Source organism: Heloderma suspectum, chromosome 3 (assembly GCF_057233095.1).
Source record: "Heloderma suspectum isolate Gila_16-S chromosome 3, 16-S_ref, whole genome shotgun sequence".
NCBI classification, from domain to species: domain Eukaryota; kingdom Metazoa; phylum Chordata; class Lepidosauria; order Squamata; family Helodermatidae; genus Heloderma; species Heloderma suspectum.
This window is the reverse complement of record NC_139460.1, coordinates 26,123,862-26,144,384: the sequence shown is the minus strand read 5'-3', so window position 1 is coordinate 26,144,384 and position 20,523 is coordinate 26,123,862. Positions and strand designations below refer to the sequence as shown.

The following is a 20,523-nucleotide window of genomic DNA, read 5'->3' as shown; positions in this document are numbered from 1 at the left end:
CTCCCTCCCTAGGCAGGTACATATTAAACACTTTGAAAACACTTTTATTCCAGTCTCCCTTTGGTTAATTTGCTGAGCTGGAAGTTTTAATCATTGCTAGTTTCAAACTTTGAATGTTGGTTTATAGTATGTGTGCTTTGCTGCTTTATAATGTTTTTATTTTCTTTTTGTAAGGTGCCTCGCGTTGTCAGAACAATGTGCTCTGAAAGGCAAGATAGAAGTTCATTAAAAGCAAAGTCTGTTTTTAGGCTATTAGGGTTTCTCCTAATAAAATGGAGGGCAGAAGGAATCCATTAGCACTGCATGGAACAGCAGCCTGTCAGCTTCAAGAGGCTGAACTAAATCCCAACACAGTCATTTGGCATCTTCCCAAAGCTTGGAGAAGGCCCAACATAACACACTGAAAGAAAGAAACATACTGCTGGATACCAGTCTTTGCAGTTAGTGGTAAGGCTAAAGTCAACCCTGTGCTAATTTTTCCATAGAAACTCTTCTTCAGTCCTGATCCTGCAACATGCGTGTTCTTCATTCTATTACAGACCCTCATCTTATAGCAGCTGATAGTTTTGTTGCCCTCAAAAAAGGACAAACTCAAACTGCTTTTCACCTACATTTGTGTGAATGCAACCAAACAGCAGTTCTTAGGCTGAACCTGTTCTTAGAACAAATGGGTTAAATGAATCAGCTTGTAGCAGCTTTCATTTACACAAATAATTAACAACACAACTTAAGGACAAACTTTCCAAAACTCACTGCATGCTTTTACTGTGAACTGAAATAGCTGAAAATTACTGATATCCAATATAAAGGACATAGGCAAAAACACTATTTGTTATTCTTTCTCCAAAATAAACTCTACAAAATTCAAATTGTAGAACCAGTACGAAGAGCAATTACTTATCTGAGACAGAGATAGAGAGAAATATACCTATACTCTTGTAACAAGAATGAGTAGAGGAACTATTGATACCAAGAAAAGAGACCCTATGGAATAGTTTTGGATTACAAGTATGACAAGAAGAGAGCCCTACTGCTGTCTGCAAATCAGTAGATGGTGGCAGAACTTTAATCTGAGGAATATTAAGGGAAGCGTGGACTCAGCAGACCAGCTGAGTGAGTTCCTAGTGACCTCCAAGGGCTTTCACTGGACCCCTACATATGTCACAATCACAGTTCTCCTTCGTCTTTATAGAAAATGCTTTTCTAAGACAGAGGGGGATATCATAGAATAGTAGGGTTGGAAGGGGCCTATAAGACCAGCCCACTGAGTCCAATATGAGAAGCACATTTTGGCCATAATCAAGTATACCAGTTAACAGATACAAGCTATGCTATCACTAAATACTCCAAAGCTGAAATCACAGCTACTTTTATTAGCCCCTTTTAAATTAGTCTCACTGAGAGAAAGATTTCTATCCACTGTCTGAGTGATAATACATATTCAAGATTTATCAAAAGTTAGGTTTTTAAAAAACCTATACACTTGATTGTAAAGCCAATTAAACTCAGTGGAACTTACTTCTGAATAGACATATATAAGATTGTGCCACATGTGTCTTTAAAAATAACCTGGGTTAAAAGGAAATTAAAAACAGATCGACTTGTATTGAAAGCACTACCCTGTACATGTCTACAAAGACCCACAGAGTTCAGTGAAACTTACTTTTGACTAGACATGTACAGTATTCTGCTGTTTATCTCTTAAAACTAAGGCACGACAATCAAGCACACGACCTGCATTCATATGTCTCAATAAACCATAGTTTAATGTGATAGGCACAAGCCTAGCCTCCCTCCAGCCACGAGGAGGAGTTCTGGAGCTTTTGTTTTCATTTTTTCTGAACTGCAGCTTGTCATGTTGTCCAAACTGACAAACCGCAGTTAATCTTAAGTATCATTTGTTTGAAACAACCCAGGTTAATAATTAATATTAACCACAGTTAGTTGGTTAATGACTAATGACAAATCAAAGTTAATCTAAACCAGAAGTAAAAGCTTCTGAACTGTACCTCACAACCACACCAAGCTGGAGAGGAAGGGGGCCCCTTCTTGTTACTTCATCAGAGGAGAATGTAATACTCACCATGGTGAGCAGAGCAGTGCACAGCTGAACTTCAGTTAGGCTTCTCAAGCATGCTTGCATACTATGAATTTCAAAATTAGATATTTGATTTAAATCAAGTATTCTTCTGGGTGATTTAAGATCTATCCTAAAAAATCACAATGCCTACAAAATAATAAGCCAGATGAGAATCAACAAATTTAACTACTCTTCTCTAGCTATATGATGGGGGTAGAAATGGAGAGGGCACAGTGAGAGGTTTGAAGACAAAGCACCATGATTTATAACCAAATGTCATGATTTATAAGCAACTCTTGTTTTCCTCCTGGAGAGGTCAAGACCTGAGCAAATAAAGGTGCTTCCATGGCAGCAGTAGAAAGCCTTCTGCTACAGTACACGGGCAGCCAGAAACATGAACAAACAGCTTCCTTTTGTTAAAGCACAAACATCCCTTTTCAAAGTTTGAAGTTTTGGTTTTCCTGTACAAGGAAGCAACCCTTAGGGCCAAGGTAGACAGGATAGCGGCAGACATCTGTCTAAATCCAGATCTGCTCCAATCATCTATAAAACTTGGGGGAAGGGGTTTTATGGCAAAGGTGAACTGAACTCTCCCCACGCCTGCAGCTTACCTCTCCACAAAATGAGCACCAGAGCTTGGCTGAGGAGAAGAGCTATGTGGAAAGGGATTCAGCATCCCTCCACCCACATGGCCCTTTGGTTCTAAAGACTGGACCTCCCCAGGCATGCCCATCTCCACTTTATGTGATGAGGGCATAAAGTGTGACCTAGATTTTTTTCAAAAAACTGATCTACATCTTTGGACTTAAGTGTGGAACCACCAGTAATATGCTCATTGAGAAGGAACTATGGAAAGACATTGCTAAATGTGACATGCTATGTTAATTTCAACAAAACACATTATGCAACTGTAAAGGACTCAAAAAGCTTAGGACTGAAGGAGTAAACACAATTAGAAGAATGAAATGTAACCCATTTAGTAGTTAAGAACATAAGAGCCATGCTGGATCAGACCAAGGGTCTGTCTAGGCCAGCATTCTGTTCACACAGCAGCCAACCAGCTGCTCATGGGGAACCCACAAGCAGAACATGAGTGCAACAGCACCCTCCCACCCAAGTTCCCCAGCAACTGGTGTACAGAGGCATACTGCCTCTGATACTGGAGGTAGCATATAGCCATCAGGACTAGTAGCCATCGACAGCCTTATCCTCTATGAATTTGCCCAATCCTCTTTTAAAGCCTTCCAAATTGGTGGCCATCAATATGTTTTGTGGACATGAATTCCATAGTTTAACTATGTGCTATACTTTGTTTTATCTGTCCTGGATTTCCCACCAATCAGCTTCATGAGATGACCCCACTGGATTCTAGTATTATGAGAGAAGAAGAAGAATGTCTCCCTATCCACTTCTCCACACCATGCATAATTTTGTACATCTCTAGCATATCTCCCCTTACTCGCCTTTTTTCTAAGCTAAACAATCCCAGCCACTGTAACCTTTCCTCATAGAGGAGATGCTCCTGCCCCTTGTTCATTTTAGTTGCCCTTTTCTGCACTTTTTCCAACTCTACAATATCCTGTTTTAGGTGCGGTGACCAGAATTGTACACAATATTCCAAGTATGGTCATACCATAGAACATGCCTGTTTCCTTCAATTGATATGGTAATTCAAATTTCATGGAATTATATTTTACACATTAGAATTCAAAAGCATCTCACTTCGGTCATTACTAAAGGAACTTGTAAGCTGTCCTAGTACAATGGTGAGTAACTCCTCTTCCTCTCAAAGCAGAATTGTACAGCCTGTATGTTATACTTAGTGTAACATCAGCTTTCCTTCTCTTTAAAAAAAGAAGCTCTCATGGTTTCAAAAACAAATTATAGGAAAATGCTGTTAATACTGTAGTCAGGCAAGTTTAATCAGGATTTTACAGTGGACTGCCCCAAAGGTTACAATGCAGAGAACTGCGCTCTTGAGTCCACACAGAGGATTTCTGATTCTTCCCCCCTGCCCCATCCCCCATCCCAAAGTTTCCTGTGCTTCATGCCAAACCACTTCTGAAACACAGAAAGCATCAAAAGCTGTTTGCAGAGCAACATGGGAAGCTACTACTCAAAGACAAAAGTCCAAGTGAACATGCCTAGAGGAGCTCTCTGGATTGTAGTTAAAAAATGCAAGAACAGAAAGCAGAACATGAAACTCCCTCCTCCTGGGTCATCCATCCCCCTTATACTAGGGCAACAATATCCAAGGCCTGGAGAGTTGACACTTTATATCTTCATTGCCCCAGAGCCTTCATCAGCCACCACTGCCTAAAAAACAAATCTTATGTATTAATTTTCACTATCAATCACTTTAGAGGCCTGTTATCAAGCAGAATAGCAGGATATGTTTTAAATAAATAGAGCGATACCCAACATTACATACAGTGCTAATACTAGAAAGATTTGGCACTTATTTCCTAGGACTGCTTTACTTTGAAGTACAATATACTTAGCTTTTACATTCACTCATGTGACCTAAGTACCTGCAATACATTTGGTGAAAATCCCTTTAAAGTCTTCCCTTTCCAACAGCTCTGCCTGCGAGTACTCACTCCAAGGATGTTATGAGTATTTTGTTTTGTTTTAAAATGCTGTGTGGTATTTAGCATATCACTCTTTCCTCCAATGCCCACCCACCGAGCTGCCAGCGCTCCCCCTCTTCCCTAGCTCTGCCTCAAGACTAAGACAAATAGGCAGACACTCCCCCAGCTCCACAGATAGGAAAGTTGTTTTGTAAAACTGCACTTTCAAACCAGCTTTTCCAAAACGGGTTTATTACAGCAAACCCAGGAGTAGAGACTAAAGGAGAATAGTTTGCTTTAGTTGTATCCAACAAGAATTTTTCCAAACACATATGCAGAATGTTAATTTTAAAAGCTTATAATTATATAGCAACTGCTGCATGCTAGCTAGAGGTACTGAATATGCAATACCTCTAAATTATGTTCTCAGTGTGTCAAACGATCAGACTGACCCAACCCTTACTCTGAAAAACATCTGGGTAGCAGAACCATGCTACAGGTATGGGAGAACCTTTGCTCTTGTATCTCTAGGGAATACCCCCTATTTGCCTAGCATTAGTTGCCACCCAAATGGTTGTTTTCTATTGGAAATTGAAATACCAATCAATTGCATTGCAACTGGAACACATTGCTCCTCAAGTTTCTTTCTTGAAGGGAGTTCGAGGCAGTGCTAGTTCCCAGATGGTCTCGCATCCAGGCCTTGGGCATGTTTTTGTCTCTCAACCTAGCCTACCACCTCACATGGGTGTTATGCAGCTGAAACACAGAATACCCCCATGTTTGCCACACTGAGGTCCTTAGAGGAAAGGTGGGATACATACTGGGTAGATGAGAAAGTGTAAAGCTGAAGAAAAGCAGGTGGGTAAGCCTTCTCACTCTGGGTCTAGGGCAGGGGGGTGGGCAACTTATGGCCCTCCAGATGTTTTGGCCTACAACACCAATCAGCCCTAGCCAACATAGCTCAATAGTGAAGACTGATAGGAGCTACAGACCAACACATCTGGAGTTACCCACTCCTGATCTAGGGTGAAAAGGAGTGAGGAGATGTGAACAAGCCAACGCGATTTAAGCTCCTCACAGATAGTACACATTTAAAACCCACATGAGCACTGTGAAGCACTGTCACCATCAAGGCACAAGGTGGCAGAGGCAGAGGACAGAAACAGTCTATAGGCCATGTAGACTGGTAATCTGCTTCCAATCCAGAACAATGTACAGAAAGCTAATGCAGAACAAACTGCACTATATACTGGGCTGGTTCATACAACACAGCCCATTGTGGGTTATTTACTGTTGAGGAGCTGCGGTATGTGCCGGCTCCCAATATGAATATACAACCCCGAACTAGGGGTTGTTGTGTGGTGTGAACCCAACCAGTGGGGATTATTTGAGGGTTAAACAACCCCTGTATAAACCTACAACAGACGGCGGGTTATGAAAGGGTTGTTTAGCCCTCAAATAACCCCCACAAACCAGGTTCACATGACACAAGAAGCCCTGACAAACCTCAGGCTGTTGTGTCATCCAAACCAGGTCACTTTCAACCAATCCAGTGAGCACTACAGGGCAATGCAAAGTGGGGGAGACATGCAACACGCCCAACATTTGGTCCAATACATTCACAGTATGAAAAAGGATGAGGTAAGACTAATTAACTACACATATACTGATTAGGTAGTAAGGACTCAGTATTCCGAAAGCCATATGCAATCTCTAAGAGGCCAATATACACATCAAACCCAGAAAAAAATGTTGGTTTCCAAATGGCAAAATGCACCCATTTCTTCAGGTGTTATACTAAGTGCCAAACTAAATGGGATTTGCACCACCAGAAGAATCCTAAAAACCAGATTGATGAGCATCTGGATGCCATTCCCACTCAATAAACCCAGTAGTCAGTGCTGTAATTGCTAAATCATTTTTCTGCCTCTCTCATTTTTAGTACTGTCAAGGCTGAATGAACATACACACCATTATTCTGCAGCAGGAAGTATTAGGAAGCTGAATTCTGCAACTAAGAATCTCAGCCTAATGTAAACCAGCCCTTATGATTGTTGAAGTGAGGTGCATGTTCAATGACTAGTAAATCACTGAATAATACTGGTCAGTGGCCGACAGCGGGACGTCAGTGTCTTGTGGATTATGAGAAGCACAACAATGCTAAGTAGTAAAACTGCAGAATAATATAAACTACAAAATCATGGAAATGTGTTTAATTTGCATAATTTGCACAGGCTGTAAAATCAACATAGGAAGCTGTTCCACACCAGGGCAGACTATTTGTCCATCTAGTCCAGTATTGCCTATTTTGACTGGTTGCTGCCCTTCAGGGATTAAGGAAGAGGTCTTTCCCATCATATGATCTTTTTTTAACTGGAGATACCAAAGACTGCTCTATCACTGAGCTATGCCCCTCCCCCAGTTTTTGTCATTACAGAATCAGTTTCTTTGGTGCAAAATTCTAATGTATATTAAAAGGTACACACTGCCCTCATTACACTGTACTGTCCTTTCCTGACACAAAGTTGTAGCTTTGCCTTTACTTTATTAAGAACTTGTGAAACAAACCATCCTGTTCTCTTAAGGGTCAATTATCTTGCATTTTGTCTTAGGCTTGCATAATTGCAGAAGGCAGAACACACCTAACAACCTCATAAAGGAATCATAACTCTAGGGTTGCGTCAACACCCCTAAGAGCACCCACAGATATCAACTGAAAATGCATCTCAAGTTCATTCAGGAAGCTATACAACAGCTCAAAAATAAAATAGGAAGTTGTTGACAAACTCCTTGGAAGAACAGTTTCCTGCAGAGAAAGTTAACAACGTAAGACAGCTTGGGTGATCAGTAACCACTTCCTCAGCATGAAGCGTGATTAACGAGTATTGCGAGGGAGACTGTACAGGGATTAGATGCATGAGCATAGAATACAAGCCATCTGATTTGCTTTTACTCTAGAAAACAAGCAAAAGCACACCTGGAAAAAAGCCTTCTCCTTCAAGATACAGGTCTGCAAATCATCATCTGCTGCTAATTAAAGCTTGCTTTTTGCCTTAAAGGATGAAGCTGACCCCCCCCCCCTTCATAGTTCACTGCAATGTCAACTTACAGCTGGCTAACAGGAAGCATTCCGAAAGCAACACAGATGGCTCTGTTCAGTTTGCCATTTGCATGGTGTGCAAGTCCATTTTAAAAGACACACATCTCCCAATGACTGGCCACTAGAGGCGCAAACTAATAAGCATCATGCCAGGGCAAGCTCCACCAAAATTAATGGGAGCTCAGTGGGACAACAATTGACTGATTGCATTCTTAGCTATCAAATAGGCTTCCACTTGTGATAACAAGCCTTTGTTCACCACTATGCATTTAATTATATTGCAGTAAGACAACAAAAGCTTGTCGTTCTCAAGAAGATTCACTACAATGAAGTCTAAGTCAAAGCTGCCTTAAATAGTCTCAGACAGGATTGGGTTTGTCAACAAAAAGCACCAGTGCCTTACTCTTCCTGTTCTACCACCATCTCATCTGAAGTACAACTTTTCACTGCTCCCCCATCTGTGAGAAATACACACTTTCTATAACAACCTATGGGAAAGATGCAAAAGAGACATTTCAAAGTGAGACAGTATTGTGGACTATTACTTTTTGTAATCCATCCAGAGAACATTGATTATTGGGTGGATTAAAAATATAATAATAAATAAGAATTGTGGAGGGACAGGACATAAAGTGTTTCCTGTTAAAACTGCAACACCCAGAGGTATTCTCAAAAACAAAAGTAGGTTGTACACCTGGCAGCAGTCAGAAGAGGAAAGGTGAGTGAGAGTTTACAGAAGCAGGTAATATGTCCCCAAAGGAGGATTCTTGGGAAAAAAGAAACGTTTGGTACTTCACCGCCTCCCACCAGAGCAAACCAACACAAGGACTGAGAAATGCAGCTTTCCATTTTGAGTTTTGTTTCCTGGTCCAATCAAGGAACATAAAGACACTTGTATCTCTTCTAGTAACTGCCTGGTCCTACCCTACCTTTGAATAGCTCTGCTACAGAAGACAAATCTGTTTATCAGAGGCAAAATATCAAAACCACAAACCAATAGCTGCCTTGGGAAGGCTACCAATTTGAGCAGAGCAATGGGGGGAGGAGCACAGGAGCAGTTTAATTCATTTTCTCGCCAATTCATACCTCTACACTACTTCTCTACCCACAGGGGAAAAGAGATATAAGTACCCTACAAGGAGAAAAGCAGCAGGAGGCCATTTTGAAAAACAGCTGGTAGTTACTGCTTTTGTCTCAAGTCACCAGGTGTATTGTCATGCCACGATTCACAGTCTTGATTATCATTCAACAAGTTAATAACTTATTTAACTCATGTGGTATTAACTGAACTAATATCTAAAAATCATAACTAATGAACTATTTAGTTGATAAATGTTCTGAACTATACAGGATTCTTAGGAAACAACTAAACATAAAATAATAGTTCTTCCATAATCTATAGAAATCTATATATTTGATTATCCTATAGACTATAGAGATTCAGTAAATTGAAATAAGCCTAGAAGTCATCAAATGTCTTCAGAATTGTTACAGATTTAAGCCACAATCCACTAAGGAGTTCTCCTGGACATTCCGCATTAAAATGAGCACCATGCATGTTTTGTGACATTCTTATTTATTTCAATGAAGTGTACACAACAGAACAAGTGGACTGAGCAGTTTATATAAAGGAAAATGCTATTAACATGCATGCATCTTATGCATTTGAGAAGTTACTTGCACTGAGAATTTGGTGGGCTCAAATTAAGCAATTACTTAAATGAGTTTTCATGAACTATTGATTCAATGAGTTTTAATCAATTTAAACCTTGCATTGACATGTATTATAGATTTAAGATTATATTGACATGTGCTCTTGTATTAAATTTAAAGTTTTAAAAAATTGGTCACTACATCAATATGTTCTCAGTTGTGCAGTTACTACATACAGTTGTTTCTTATTCCTAAACTTTATTAAAACCTTCAACTATCATCATGGGACTGAATACAAAAATACAATTAAAACCTTGTCCCTTAATAGAGAATGTCATATAATTTTTTAAAATTTCTTTTGAAGAAACGCACCTAACCTGTTACACTATTATTTTTCCTCTTATTTTTCCTCCAAAGACCACAGAATAGTTAACAGCAATGTGGTGTTCTTTAGGAGGACACTTGGAAATAGATTAACTTAAAAAAGAAAAGCGCAGATTTAAATCAAAATTTAATTTTTAAATTCAGAGCTTTTGCAACAGCCACAAATACTGATTTCTTCCTATAACAATTAAAAGATAACTGTTTGCAACCAATAGCTTTAATGTTTGTTGTTTATTCGTTCAGTCGCTTCCAACTCTTTGTGACTTCATAGACCAGCCCACACCAGAGCTTTCTGTTGGCCGTCGCCACCCCCAGCTCCCCCAAGCTCAAGTCCGTCAGCTTTTATGTACCCAGGAACATAATAAAAAACCTCTGGTCATGCCACCCTTGCCATTTAAATTATAGAGCCTGTGGGCCAGTACAGACATAATAAAAACTTCTTAATAAACTGGTTTATTAAGATGAGATCAAGTACCAGACTGGCATGAGCCCCCACCTAGTTGCCCCTCTCTTCCCCTCAGCTTTGGTATTTCTGTCCTGATTAGTTTAAATAAGATCCTGGTTTTATATGCTGGTTAGTAAGCAGAGATTAAACCACACAGTTTCCCAGTGTGGATGTAACAGGAAATCCTGGTTTAAACTAAGATATAATAGGACAGGAAGGCCTGGCGTGCTATGGTCCATGGGGTCACGAAGAGTCGGACATGACTTAACAACTGAACAACAACGTAATACCAAATCTGGCAAAAGTGGAAGAACAGAGAAAAGGGTGCGGGCGCGCGGGTGTGTGTGTGTGGAGAAAGGCAGGGAGCTGATGCGTGTTCTTTTTAATAAACCTGGTTAATAACCCAATTTGTTACATCTGAACTGGACCTATATCTAGTTAGGGGAGTAACTGTAAAATTAAAGATTTTTGCTTGGCTCTCTATATCAAAGACACTAAGCAAGATCACTTACATGAAGGTTAAGCGCCCAGGATTTACCAAAAGTAAGGGCTAGTAGTTACTGGGCAGAACAGTGTTTCTCCAAGGTACAGAAAATAGATGCCAATGCAATTTAGTTGACAGACTAAATATTTACAGTTTGCACAATAAATTATACTTATCTATTGTCATTTGAATGCTTGGCAGTGTGGCAATTGTTTCTCATGCTTTATTCTTCTACCCAGAAAGAACATTGAGTTAGATCCTGTTTAATATAGGGTCATGGATTACATTTTAAGAGACTGTGCGTAGTATGTGTTCATTTTCATTAATATTTTAAATCACATTATTGGGACTCTTAATATAATTGAAATTAGAAGTCTAAAATCAGATTTATCCAACTTGCTTAGAAATACTCCAGCTGGAAAGAGTACCGCAATGCTATTTCTAGAAAGCAAAAGACTTTTACAAATGATGGCGCTGCTGTCACTTACATTTTAGTCCATCAGCAGTCATTGTTTGCCAAGACCAAGAAGGCAAATAGCTAATTGCGTGGGTGTTCTTGATTTCATTTAGGAGGCAAGATGACAATGTTTATGTATATCCTACTTTCCTTCCAAGATGGAACTCAAGGCAGCATACAAAGAGTTCCCAGAAAGTCTCCTAGCCAGGTATTGACGAGACCCAGCCCTGCTTATTTTGAGCAAGGCTGCCTGATGTGCTTTCAAGACTTTGCCTCAGGACCAGAGCTACCAAGGATTAGCAAGTTACGGCCAAATCCCAATAACTATGCAAGTCTTACCTGTGTACAATGCAGATTGTCATCATTTAGGATGCTGCACCTGCAAACAGTAAATACTCCCCATGCTAACCACACATTTGCTGATGCAGCAAGTTTTAGAAAATGCGAGCAAATCTGCCTTTCCAAACAGTAATTGTTTACCCCAACATTAATTTCAGTAATAGCATACTTCATATCTGTACCTCTTACACTACTACCACAAATGGTAAATGAACTAAAGCTTTTTCTCTCTGTTTTGATCTCAGGCTGGTAGGTAGATTAATATGGTTCAGCAGCAGCTGGCCAAATTGCACCAAATACTGGAGCATGATGTAAACAGTTATTTCTAATTTTCCATCCTGTTTAAGTATAACTTTCTTTGGTTCAGTAAGCAATCAGGCCTTACTAATTCCTATGGACTTAGAAAAAAAGAGACTGCCAGTCAATAGCTTTTACATACGTACAACACAGATTAACATATTCAGCCAATGCTATATCTGCATGTCACAGATATTTCCAAGCTGAGAAGAAACACAGAAGCTAATCCATTTCATATCCACTTACAGCGCACAACACTGCTTTTGTAAAGGGTACTCTACTGAACCACTTCTCTCCAATGGGCATAAAAACCTAAGAAGAGCCATATTGGATCAGACCAAAAGTCCATCTAATCCAGCATTCTGTTCACACAGTGGTCAACCAGCTGCCCATGGGAAACCTATAAACAGGACTTGAGTACAAAAGCACACTCCCACCCATGTTCCCCAGCAGCTGGTGTACAGAGGTGTATTGCCTCTGATACTGGAGGTAGCATATAGCCATTAGGACTAGTAGCTACTGATAGCCTTCTCCTCCATGAATTTGACCAATCCCCCTTTAAAGCCATCCAAATTGGTGGCCATCACTACATCTTGTGGAAGTGAATTTTATAGTTTAACTATGCGCTGTGTGAAGAAGCACTTCCTTTTATCTGTCCTGAATCTCTTGCCAATCAGCTTCATGGGATGACCCCCGGGGTCCTAGTATTACGAGAGAGGGAGAAAAATGTCTCCCTAACCACTTTCTCCACCATGCATAATGGCAGAACTAGCTACACCTACATTCTCTTTCAAGCAGTCCATAGGAAACAAGTGAACCACTGCTGAATCTCCCAGCTGTTGTTTAACACCAAACTACCACTGGTCAAATGTGAATTCCGCAGCAGTCAGAACAGTAAACCAATGGTAAACTGCCAAGGTAAGCGCACCCAAAATTAAGTTTCAACTGGAGCAACAGGAATAAAGTCATAATAATGTAAGGCTCCCATATAATAAACTACTTGTCTGCTTGCTCTAGCCAAGTAGCCTTTTTTCCAGTCAAGAATACATGCCCGGGCAGCATGAAAGCCACATATGCAGCTGTCATAGTACTGTGCAGCTTCTGACACTCTGCTGCACTGAGGAAGCTGCATACACTTTTCTTTCACTTTCTCCAACATTAAGGAAAGAGAAATGAGAAACAGAACTATGCACACAGTTCTGCCATAGCACTATGCAATGTTAAAGGACATAGAGTGGTGGCAGCTGATTGGTAGCAGAAGTCCACGCAGTCCCAAACTGGTATTGGCACCAGGACAGTCTATTGATCAACAGCGGGGTGGGGTGGGGGAAGGGATGGGGGAAAGGAGGAGAAAGCAAAAGAAGCTCCTGGCCAGGATACTTAAAGGGCTGGTTTTAAAACTTCAAAGACTTGCTATAGTTTAACGTGAATGAAGATGTCAATTTTTCAGAACAGACACAAGAATATAAATATCTTCCGTAGAAGAGACACAAGAATACCATCAGGTGTATTTCTGGGGTTCAAAAGAAACACACATCCTACTGTTGTAAGATGACATCATACATTTATTTTTTCCGAGAAACAGCTCTTCCAAAACAAGTCAGTCTTACCAGTTAGGTAAGCCAGGACACAAAGTAATAAGAAATAATTTAACAAAAACACTGGGTCTGGTACATCTCCATAGCACACACAGAATATATAGAAGAGAGTCAATGTTTTTCTTCAGGCCTAAGCAGAACTTTCAAAAGTCCTTAGATTCTCCCAAACCACAGCAGCACCCAAGGAAAAGCAGAAAGAAAAACATATTAAGCTGTTTTAAATCTCCCCATATCAGCATGTGACCCAGCAGGGAGAGGTTCAAAAAAAGTACATCCTTTATTTTTCTTCCTAACAACCTGGTTTGTTTCTACTTTTTTTTCCCTTCAAGACACATCCTTCACAGCTAGCAGCTCTTTCAATCATTTACTTTGGATGTCTGCTTGAGAACAAATGATCTTGCTCATGCAGATGAGTTTGCCAGACTTGTGTGTACTTTCCAGTCTCAGGCTCTTTATTGTTCTTACTGAAACCTGACTCTTTGAAATAGATACCAAAAAAGGTCCACAAACGCCCACCACCACCACCACCCTCTTGCAGGGGCAGGGAAGACTTTTCTGTAGCAATAATAAAACTGTCGAAAATCTGGCCATGATCAAATGCTTTCCTTTTTTCACCAACATGAGCACAGTTTTTGTTTTTGTTTTTAAAAAACAGCTATAAAAAGGCTCATTTTTCTTTTCTTTATGCAAAACTTCATATTGTTTAAAATAAGCGAGCTGACTTCACTACTAAGAAGTCTAATAGATAGCTGATGAATCATGTATACTTGATCTTATTTAGATATGAAGACTGAAACCTTAAGTGCACTTGGGTGGAAACAAGACCCACTAAAATCACATGAATATAGGAAGCTGCTTTACGCAGAGTCAGCCCATTGGTCTATCTAGCTCAGTACTGTCCACATTAACTGGCAGCAGCTTTCCAGGGTTTCAGATAGGGGTCCTTCCCAGCTCTACCAGGAGATGACAGACATTGAACTGGGACCTACTGCATGAAAAGCATGTAGTCAGCTATGTTCCCTGCCCATGGATCCTACAAATCCATGTTTTATATACACCCCACCTTTCTGCCCAACAGGTTCCCAAGGCAGCTGACAATAAGAAGCCATTCACATCCAATAACTTTTTTTTTTTTTTTAAAGACAATGACGACTGAAGGAGGCTCTGATGAGATGTTGTAAGATACCTGTTGTAAGATGCCAATGTGATCCTAAACACGTCTGGCATTAAAACGCATGCATATGCTATATCCAGGTATCTACCTACTCTTTACACCTACTTACTCTTCTTCAAAAACTACCAGGTTATTTCAATATTGTTTACTTAAATGCTGGAAGAGCTTTGCATTCTTTACAACCAACCTGTAGGCAAGCCAGTATTATTCCCATATTATGAGCTGAGAGACAGTGGTGAACTAGGGATATTCTCACTCATTGCCACTCTTAACCACTATGCTATATAATATGAGCTGGCTTGGACTCAAAATAAATCATGGCTTATTGTGATGGAAAAGAACTGCAGCAAGCCTCAGGCTCATCCCCCCCCCCCCCCCCCGGCCATTCCTCCTCTGGAGATCAGAAGCTTTCACTTCTGTGTGTTTTTAAAACCACATTCAACCATTTTGTCCAAACACAACAAACCTTGGTTAATCTTAGCTATAGTTTATTTGAAATAAAACCAAGTTCAAAGCATGGGCAATGAAGTGATGTCTTATCGGCCCAAAGTCTTTTTCAAGCTGGGGTTTTTGGAAAGTAGTTTACAGTTCAATACAAGGATATGCTAAAAAAGCTGGGTATATATGCATTCTGCCACTTTCATATGCTACGCTAACCTGCTTGGATTGTAAAAACTGAGTACTGCCCAGCAGTGATGTGGGTTTTCTGGAAAATTTTCAGTTGGAAAATGTTCTAGAATTAATTTGCTTAGGGTTGTTTCCACAGTAAACTTCCAGGTTTCCAATATTTTGATGCTGAGAGATCTCATTTAGCATGTTTATTATACTTGTATTTAGTAAACAAAGCTTTCAAAGAAGTACTCCATGTTAATTTTTTGTCCCAATACACTATGCGTATTTGACCTGAAATACTTGAGGAAAAAAATTAAATCACACTTAATGTACTTTAAATGTTATATTACATAGTTTTTTATTGGAATACTTGTAAAAATGCAAAGACAATAGTATGAACCTCCCTTACATCATTTAAGAAAAAAAACAAAGGTACTGAAAACTGTTGACACACTAACTTTAGCAACCCCAAGAACCGTACATGAAACGCTGAGTTCAACTCTCTTCCACTAAGGTTGCTGGGGCACCTTCAGTTTCGCTGTCACTATTTATTAGCTCCATTTCACTCTGAGACATATATGTATTTCAATGACATATATGAGTCCTCTCACATACTTGCTAGGGATAATCACCTGAAAAACATTAATTACAAACTTTGAAACTGCCAGGCTTGCCTAATATTGCATATGAAATTGGTATACATTCATTTTTACAAATGAACTAATGAAATTGAAAATTTCTGCGGACAAATAAAGCACTAGAAATTTTTCTGCACCACAGCACTGCTGCCCATTGAAATTTAGGAGCACTTCAGTCTCTCTGAAATCAGTGGGACTTAAATGACTGCAATATCCTATGGATCGTACCCTTTATTTGGCTATATTATAGACAATGAGCATATATGAATCTGCTTTATACCAAGTCAAACCACTAGTCCATCTAGCCCACTGTCTACTCCAACTGGTAGCAGCTCTCTAGGATCTTAGGTAGAGGTCTTTCCCATCACTTGCTACTTGATTCTATTAACTTGAGATGCCAGGGATTGAACCTGGGCCTTCCGCATGCAAAACATGTGCTATACTACTGAGATATGGCCTATCACCAAGTGCAATAAACTGTGTTGTTTATGTTTGTTTTGCTAAGCTTTCTCAACAGCCCAAAGTTATTTCAATTTCATTTCCCAGTGTGAATTCATAGCTAGCCGTGTTAGCAGCTGATTTAAACCTGTTTAAACCAGTTGAGAGTGCACCCAACGAGATGTGCGTTACAGCAGGACAGACTGGTTGCATTTCTCTTTTGAACACTTATACCAGAGAACAATTTCCTTGAAGTAGAAGTGCTTAGACTGGATGATTCAAATAACAACGCAAACATACAGAGACACGGTGTGGTATAATGGTTAGAGCTGGATTAAGACTGGGGTTTAAATCGCCATTCTCCCATGAAGCTCACTGAATACCTTGGCTCAGTCTCTCTCTCTTGGCAGGTTCACACCATGGCTTATTTTCCTGCCCAGCACGTGCTGGTCACACACTGCCTAATTCCCATAATTACCCTCACCAGGCACAGGTTGTCATGCTGTCTGAACCCAGCAAGGGTGGGTGGTAGGGGTGACTTACAAACTACCCTGCAAACCTAGAACAAGTCATGGGTTCCAACTGATATGACAACCCTCGCCTGGCGATGGCAATTATGGAAATTAGGTGCTGCACAACCAGCATGTGCAAGGCACGGAAAGTAAGCCACTGTGGCTTACTTTCCCTCCCTGATCATGCAAACTTGGTCTCTCTCACATACCCTCAGGGGTGTTATGAAGATAAAACGGATGGGGGTGGGGGGTGAGAAACATGCTTGGAGGAAGGTAGAAACAATGTAACACCCACAACATTTAAACAAAGCCTACTTATTTCATCCCAAGTCACCCCCAGATATAGGGCCAGTTCGCACTTAAGGACAAGCCACTGTGGATGGTTTTAATTAATTAATTAATTTTTAATTAGATTTATTAGCCGCCCATCTGGCCGGCTACCTGGCCGCTTTAGATGGCATACAATACAAATAACACAAAATTCAACATAATCAACTAAACATTGCTCTAAAAAAAACCCTAACCCACCCCAAATGTCTGCCTGAACAGCCAGGTTTTAGGGTTGTGGGTGGTTTGCTAACCACACCAACAGCCCACCCTGGCTGAGTTCGCACAACACAAAAATCCATAGTACCCCACCGCAGCTTGGATTTTAAAAATATTGGCTGGTGTGCAGCACCACAGGTAAATTAACCCACAGTGGCTTGTTGTTGCGTGGGTACCACCAGGTCATACACTTGCTCATCATTTGTCTTAAACAAGGTGAGACATGAAACTACTCCCTATCATAAATTCAAAACAGCAATCAATAGTCTACTGGAGTGCTTTCCCTGCAGACTGACAAAGGGAAGGGCCAATTATCTCTGTCCTAATTGGGCATTCTTTCAAGGAAAGATTCCTGCAATTTTAGAAAACTCTACAACATAAAAGCAAAAGGCTCTGCTTATGCCAGTAGAGACATACAATCCATCAAACATTTAGCTAAAGGAGGTAGGGGTGTGTTATTAGTTCTACTACACCCAAGAAGAGTGATACATGTGATGAGAACAAGGAGAGGTTTTATCACTGAGGTGTCAGTTAAGCAAGACTAGAGCCCCTACTCATGCATGCCTCCCTCCATGAATGTTGCATAAAGAAACTGGCTTAAACTGCTATATGAAAATATAGAGTTTCTGCACCTTGTGTGACAGGGTTTCTCGCTCATGAACTGTGACCATTCCAAGTACATTTAAACCAACACAAAATAGTTTGATGGGGCTGATGACTAACCATAGTTATTACATTGAACTTTGGGACTACATATTCCCTCCCCTCCTCTTCTGTAGTTTTACATTACATCCAACTATTACCATCCTTGGTTAAGAGTATGCCTAAACTTCAGTTCAGTTTTCCATTCTACAGCCCACTCCTCAAACCATGTTTAGCTGTTATATTTGTAGTGGCCAACAGTTTGGGCAGATTAGACCTTCCTGGTCTTTGCTTATTGCACTAGTCATGTCAGATGATAGGGCCTCATCTAGATGGATTGTTTGTATCCAACAAGTTAATGGAACTTTCAGGACCACACATACTTGAGGTCCCATCCAGTCCTATTATTTTATAGTTATAGAAAGTATGCAAAGTATGCCTGCAATCAAGTAAGTTTAAAAGCAGGAATGGTCAAACATATAGCCTATACACGCTTGTTGGCATCTAGAGAATCATAGCTTTAAAATGTTTCTATAACTCATGATTGCAGAGAGAAATTTAAAAGGTAGTGGCAAAAATGGTCAGAAACATGGTCAGAAACAAAGGAAGAATCTGTTCCCTTAATCATGATTCCCCCCTGCCCCAGCTTTCGTATTCCTAAAGCTGTATGACTATATGAAATTGTCTTACATAGCCTAATACCATTAGTACTGTATGGCTCTGTGTAAGAGAAAGAGTAGTGACTCTTCAAGATCTTAGGCAGATTCTCTTCACCATCACGCTACCCAAGATAACTTTTAACTGGGATTGAACCTGGGACCTTCTGATTACAAAACATGTAATCAACAACTGAGCTACAGTTCCATATAATATCAAGAGTCTTCAAATACTGTGAGTGGGTTCATAAGTGATATGCATTCAATTTATACCATTGTCTGAAAGCTGATCCTATGACTGACTAATTTTCAACATGATCTGCATTGTTGAACAAGGACAATATCAAATACATGTTTTTATATAAACTAGTTAAGCACAAGATATGAACTCTGCCAGAGAAAAATTTAAAAGCCCAAAGATTTGTCATCATCACCACCACCTCCACATTTTTTGTAATTTTACTTACTTCAAAAAATATCTCTGGCCAGACGGTGTCTTTGCCATCTCCCAACCTGGTGGCAGGGGCACATCATCAGGGATTTCAAAAGATGACTGACGGAGATGTTGAGAAGAAGGTGCAGCTCCAGGAACTACACCACCAGAAGGGGTAAGTGCCCCTGGAGAAACTGTTCCCAATTGCAGCGAGGCTGGAGAGGAGTGAGCACGAACATGCTGAGGAGTCAGGGCTCCTGCCGTCCCTGCATCTGTGCTGGCCTGTAGAGAATTAAGCAATTCCTTAAGTCTATGACATAGCAAGATATCCATTGTGTCAGCAACATGTTAAATAACCACCTCTCTTCAACTTGAAAAATCTGACAACCTGAACCTATGCTCCAAGGACAAATGAATGCACAGGGTGCTGCTCCCAGCACTACAGTGGCAGCCAAAGCTAATGTTGAAATAGGTTTCCCATCAATAAAGTAAGATTTTAATGTTAGTTAATATATAGGGCTTCTTTTCAAGTCCATTAATGTATGCAGGATTCGTCTAATCTTTTTTGAAAAAAGCTTTACAATTCTATTGAATGAGACTAGATTTTTGTGCATATGTGAATCTTACAAGTTTTCAGGCAGCCTTCATTTGTCTCCAGTACCAAGTATTGGTTCTGTCTCGTCCTTCCTCCCCCACTGCTTTCCCTTCCTTTATCCCACATCTTTATCAAGGACTTCAGAGACAGCTGTGAAAGCTATTTAAATAGCATTACAAAACGGGACAAACGAGGTCCATATTGCAAACTGTAATACATGTCTGGGTTTGCTAAAATGTGTTCCAGATGATAAAAGACTTAAGGGGGGAAGGAAAAGAAAGCAAGCCATGATTTAAAGCAGGGCAAATAACTGTTCTTCAGAATAACTTTCCTTCTAGTACTGTATCCCTGAAACAGAACTTACAAATACTGCCATTTTAGAATATAGCTGGAAATGTGACCCCCACACCACTTTCACAATATAATGGCTTTCTACTGTGAATTGTACAGGGCTGGTTTTCCTAAATGGCCAGAGCCTCAAAAATTTATCTATACAAGTGTATTGAAGTATCCCCTTCTCATACCATCTTCCAATGGATGTCCTGAATGCAATAAAGGGAAAACCTTCAACAGCTGCACAAAAGGTCTTAGAAGAATCCTCTTCCCATTTTAAAGCTTGGGGGGAAATCAGCCACAGCTCTAAACTTAATCCAATAGTTCCCTTCTGTGAATGGAAGGAGTCCTTCTGTCAATGGAATTGTCTTTGATGGAACAAGAGAGCTCTGCTAATGGAAGAGATGGGGAAGCAATTCTTATCTATTTTCCCTTCCCTGTGCCACTTTCCACACTGTTCTGGAGAGTGCCCTAACCCTCTGGAGCAGATCGGGGGGGGGGGGGAGAGATACTGCAGGGGGAATTGGTGAAAATTGT

General features: G+C 40.2%; 1 protein-coding gene across 8 annotated transcripts in view; it reads right to left on the bottom strand.

Moving 5' to 3' along the window:
• The window catches only part of YAP1 (Yes1 associated transcriptional regulator), a 100,768-nt gene that overhangs the window by 72,591 nt on the left and 7,654 nt on the right, over positions 1-20,523 (bottom strand). For all 8 annotated transcript variants that reach the window (XM_084842658.1, XM_084842660.1, XM_084842659.1 and 5 more), the window contains exon 2: positions 19,093-19,340. In XM_084842658.1, the coding sequence (XP_084698784.1) occupies positions 19,093-19,340 (248 nt within the window). The remainder of the gene's footprint in view (positions 1-19,092; positions 19,341-20,523) is intronic.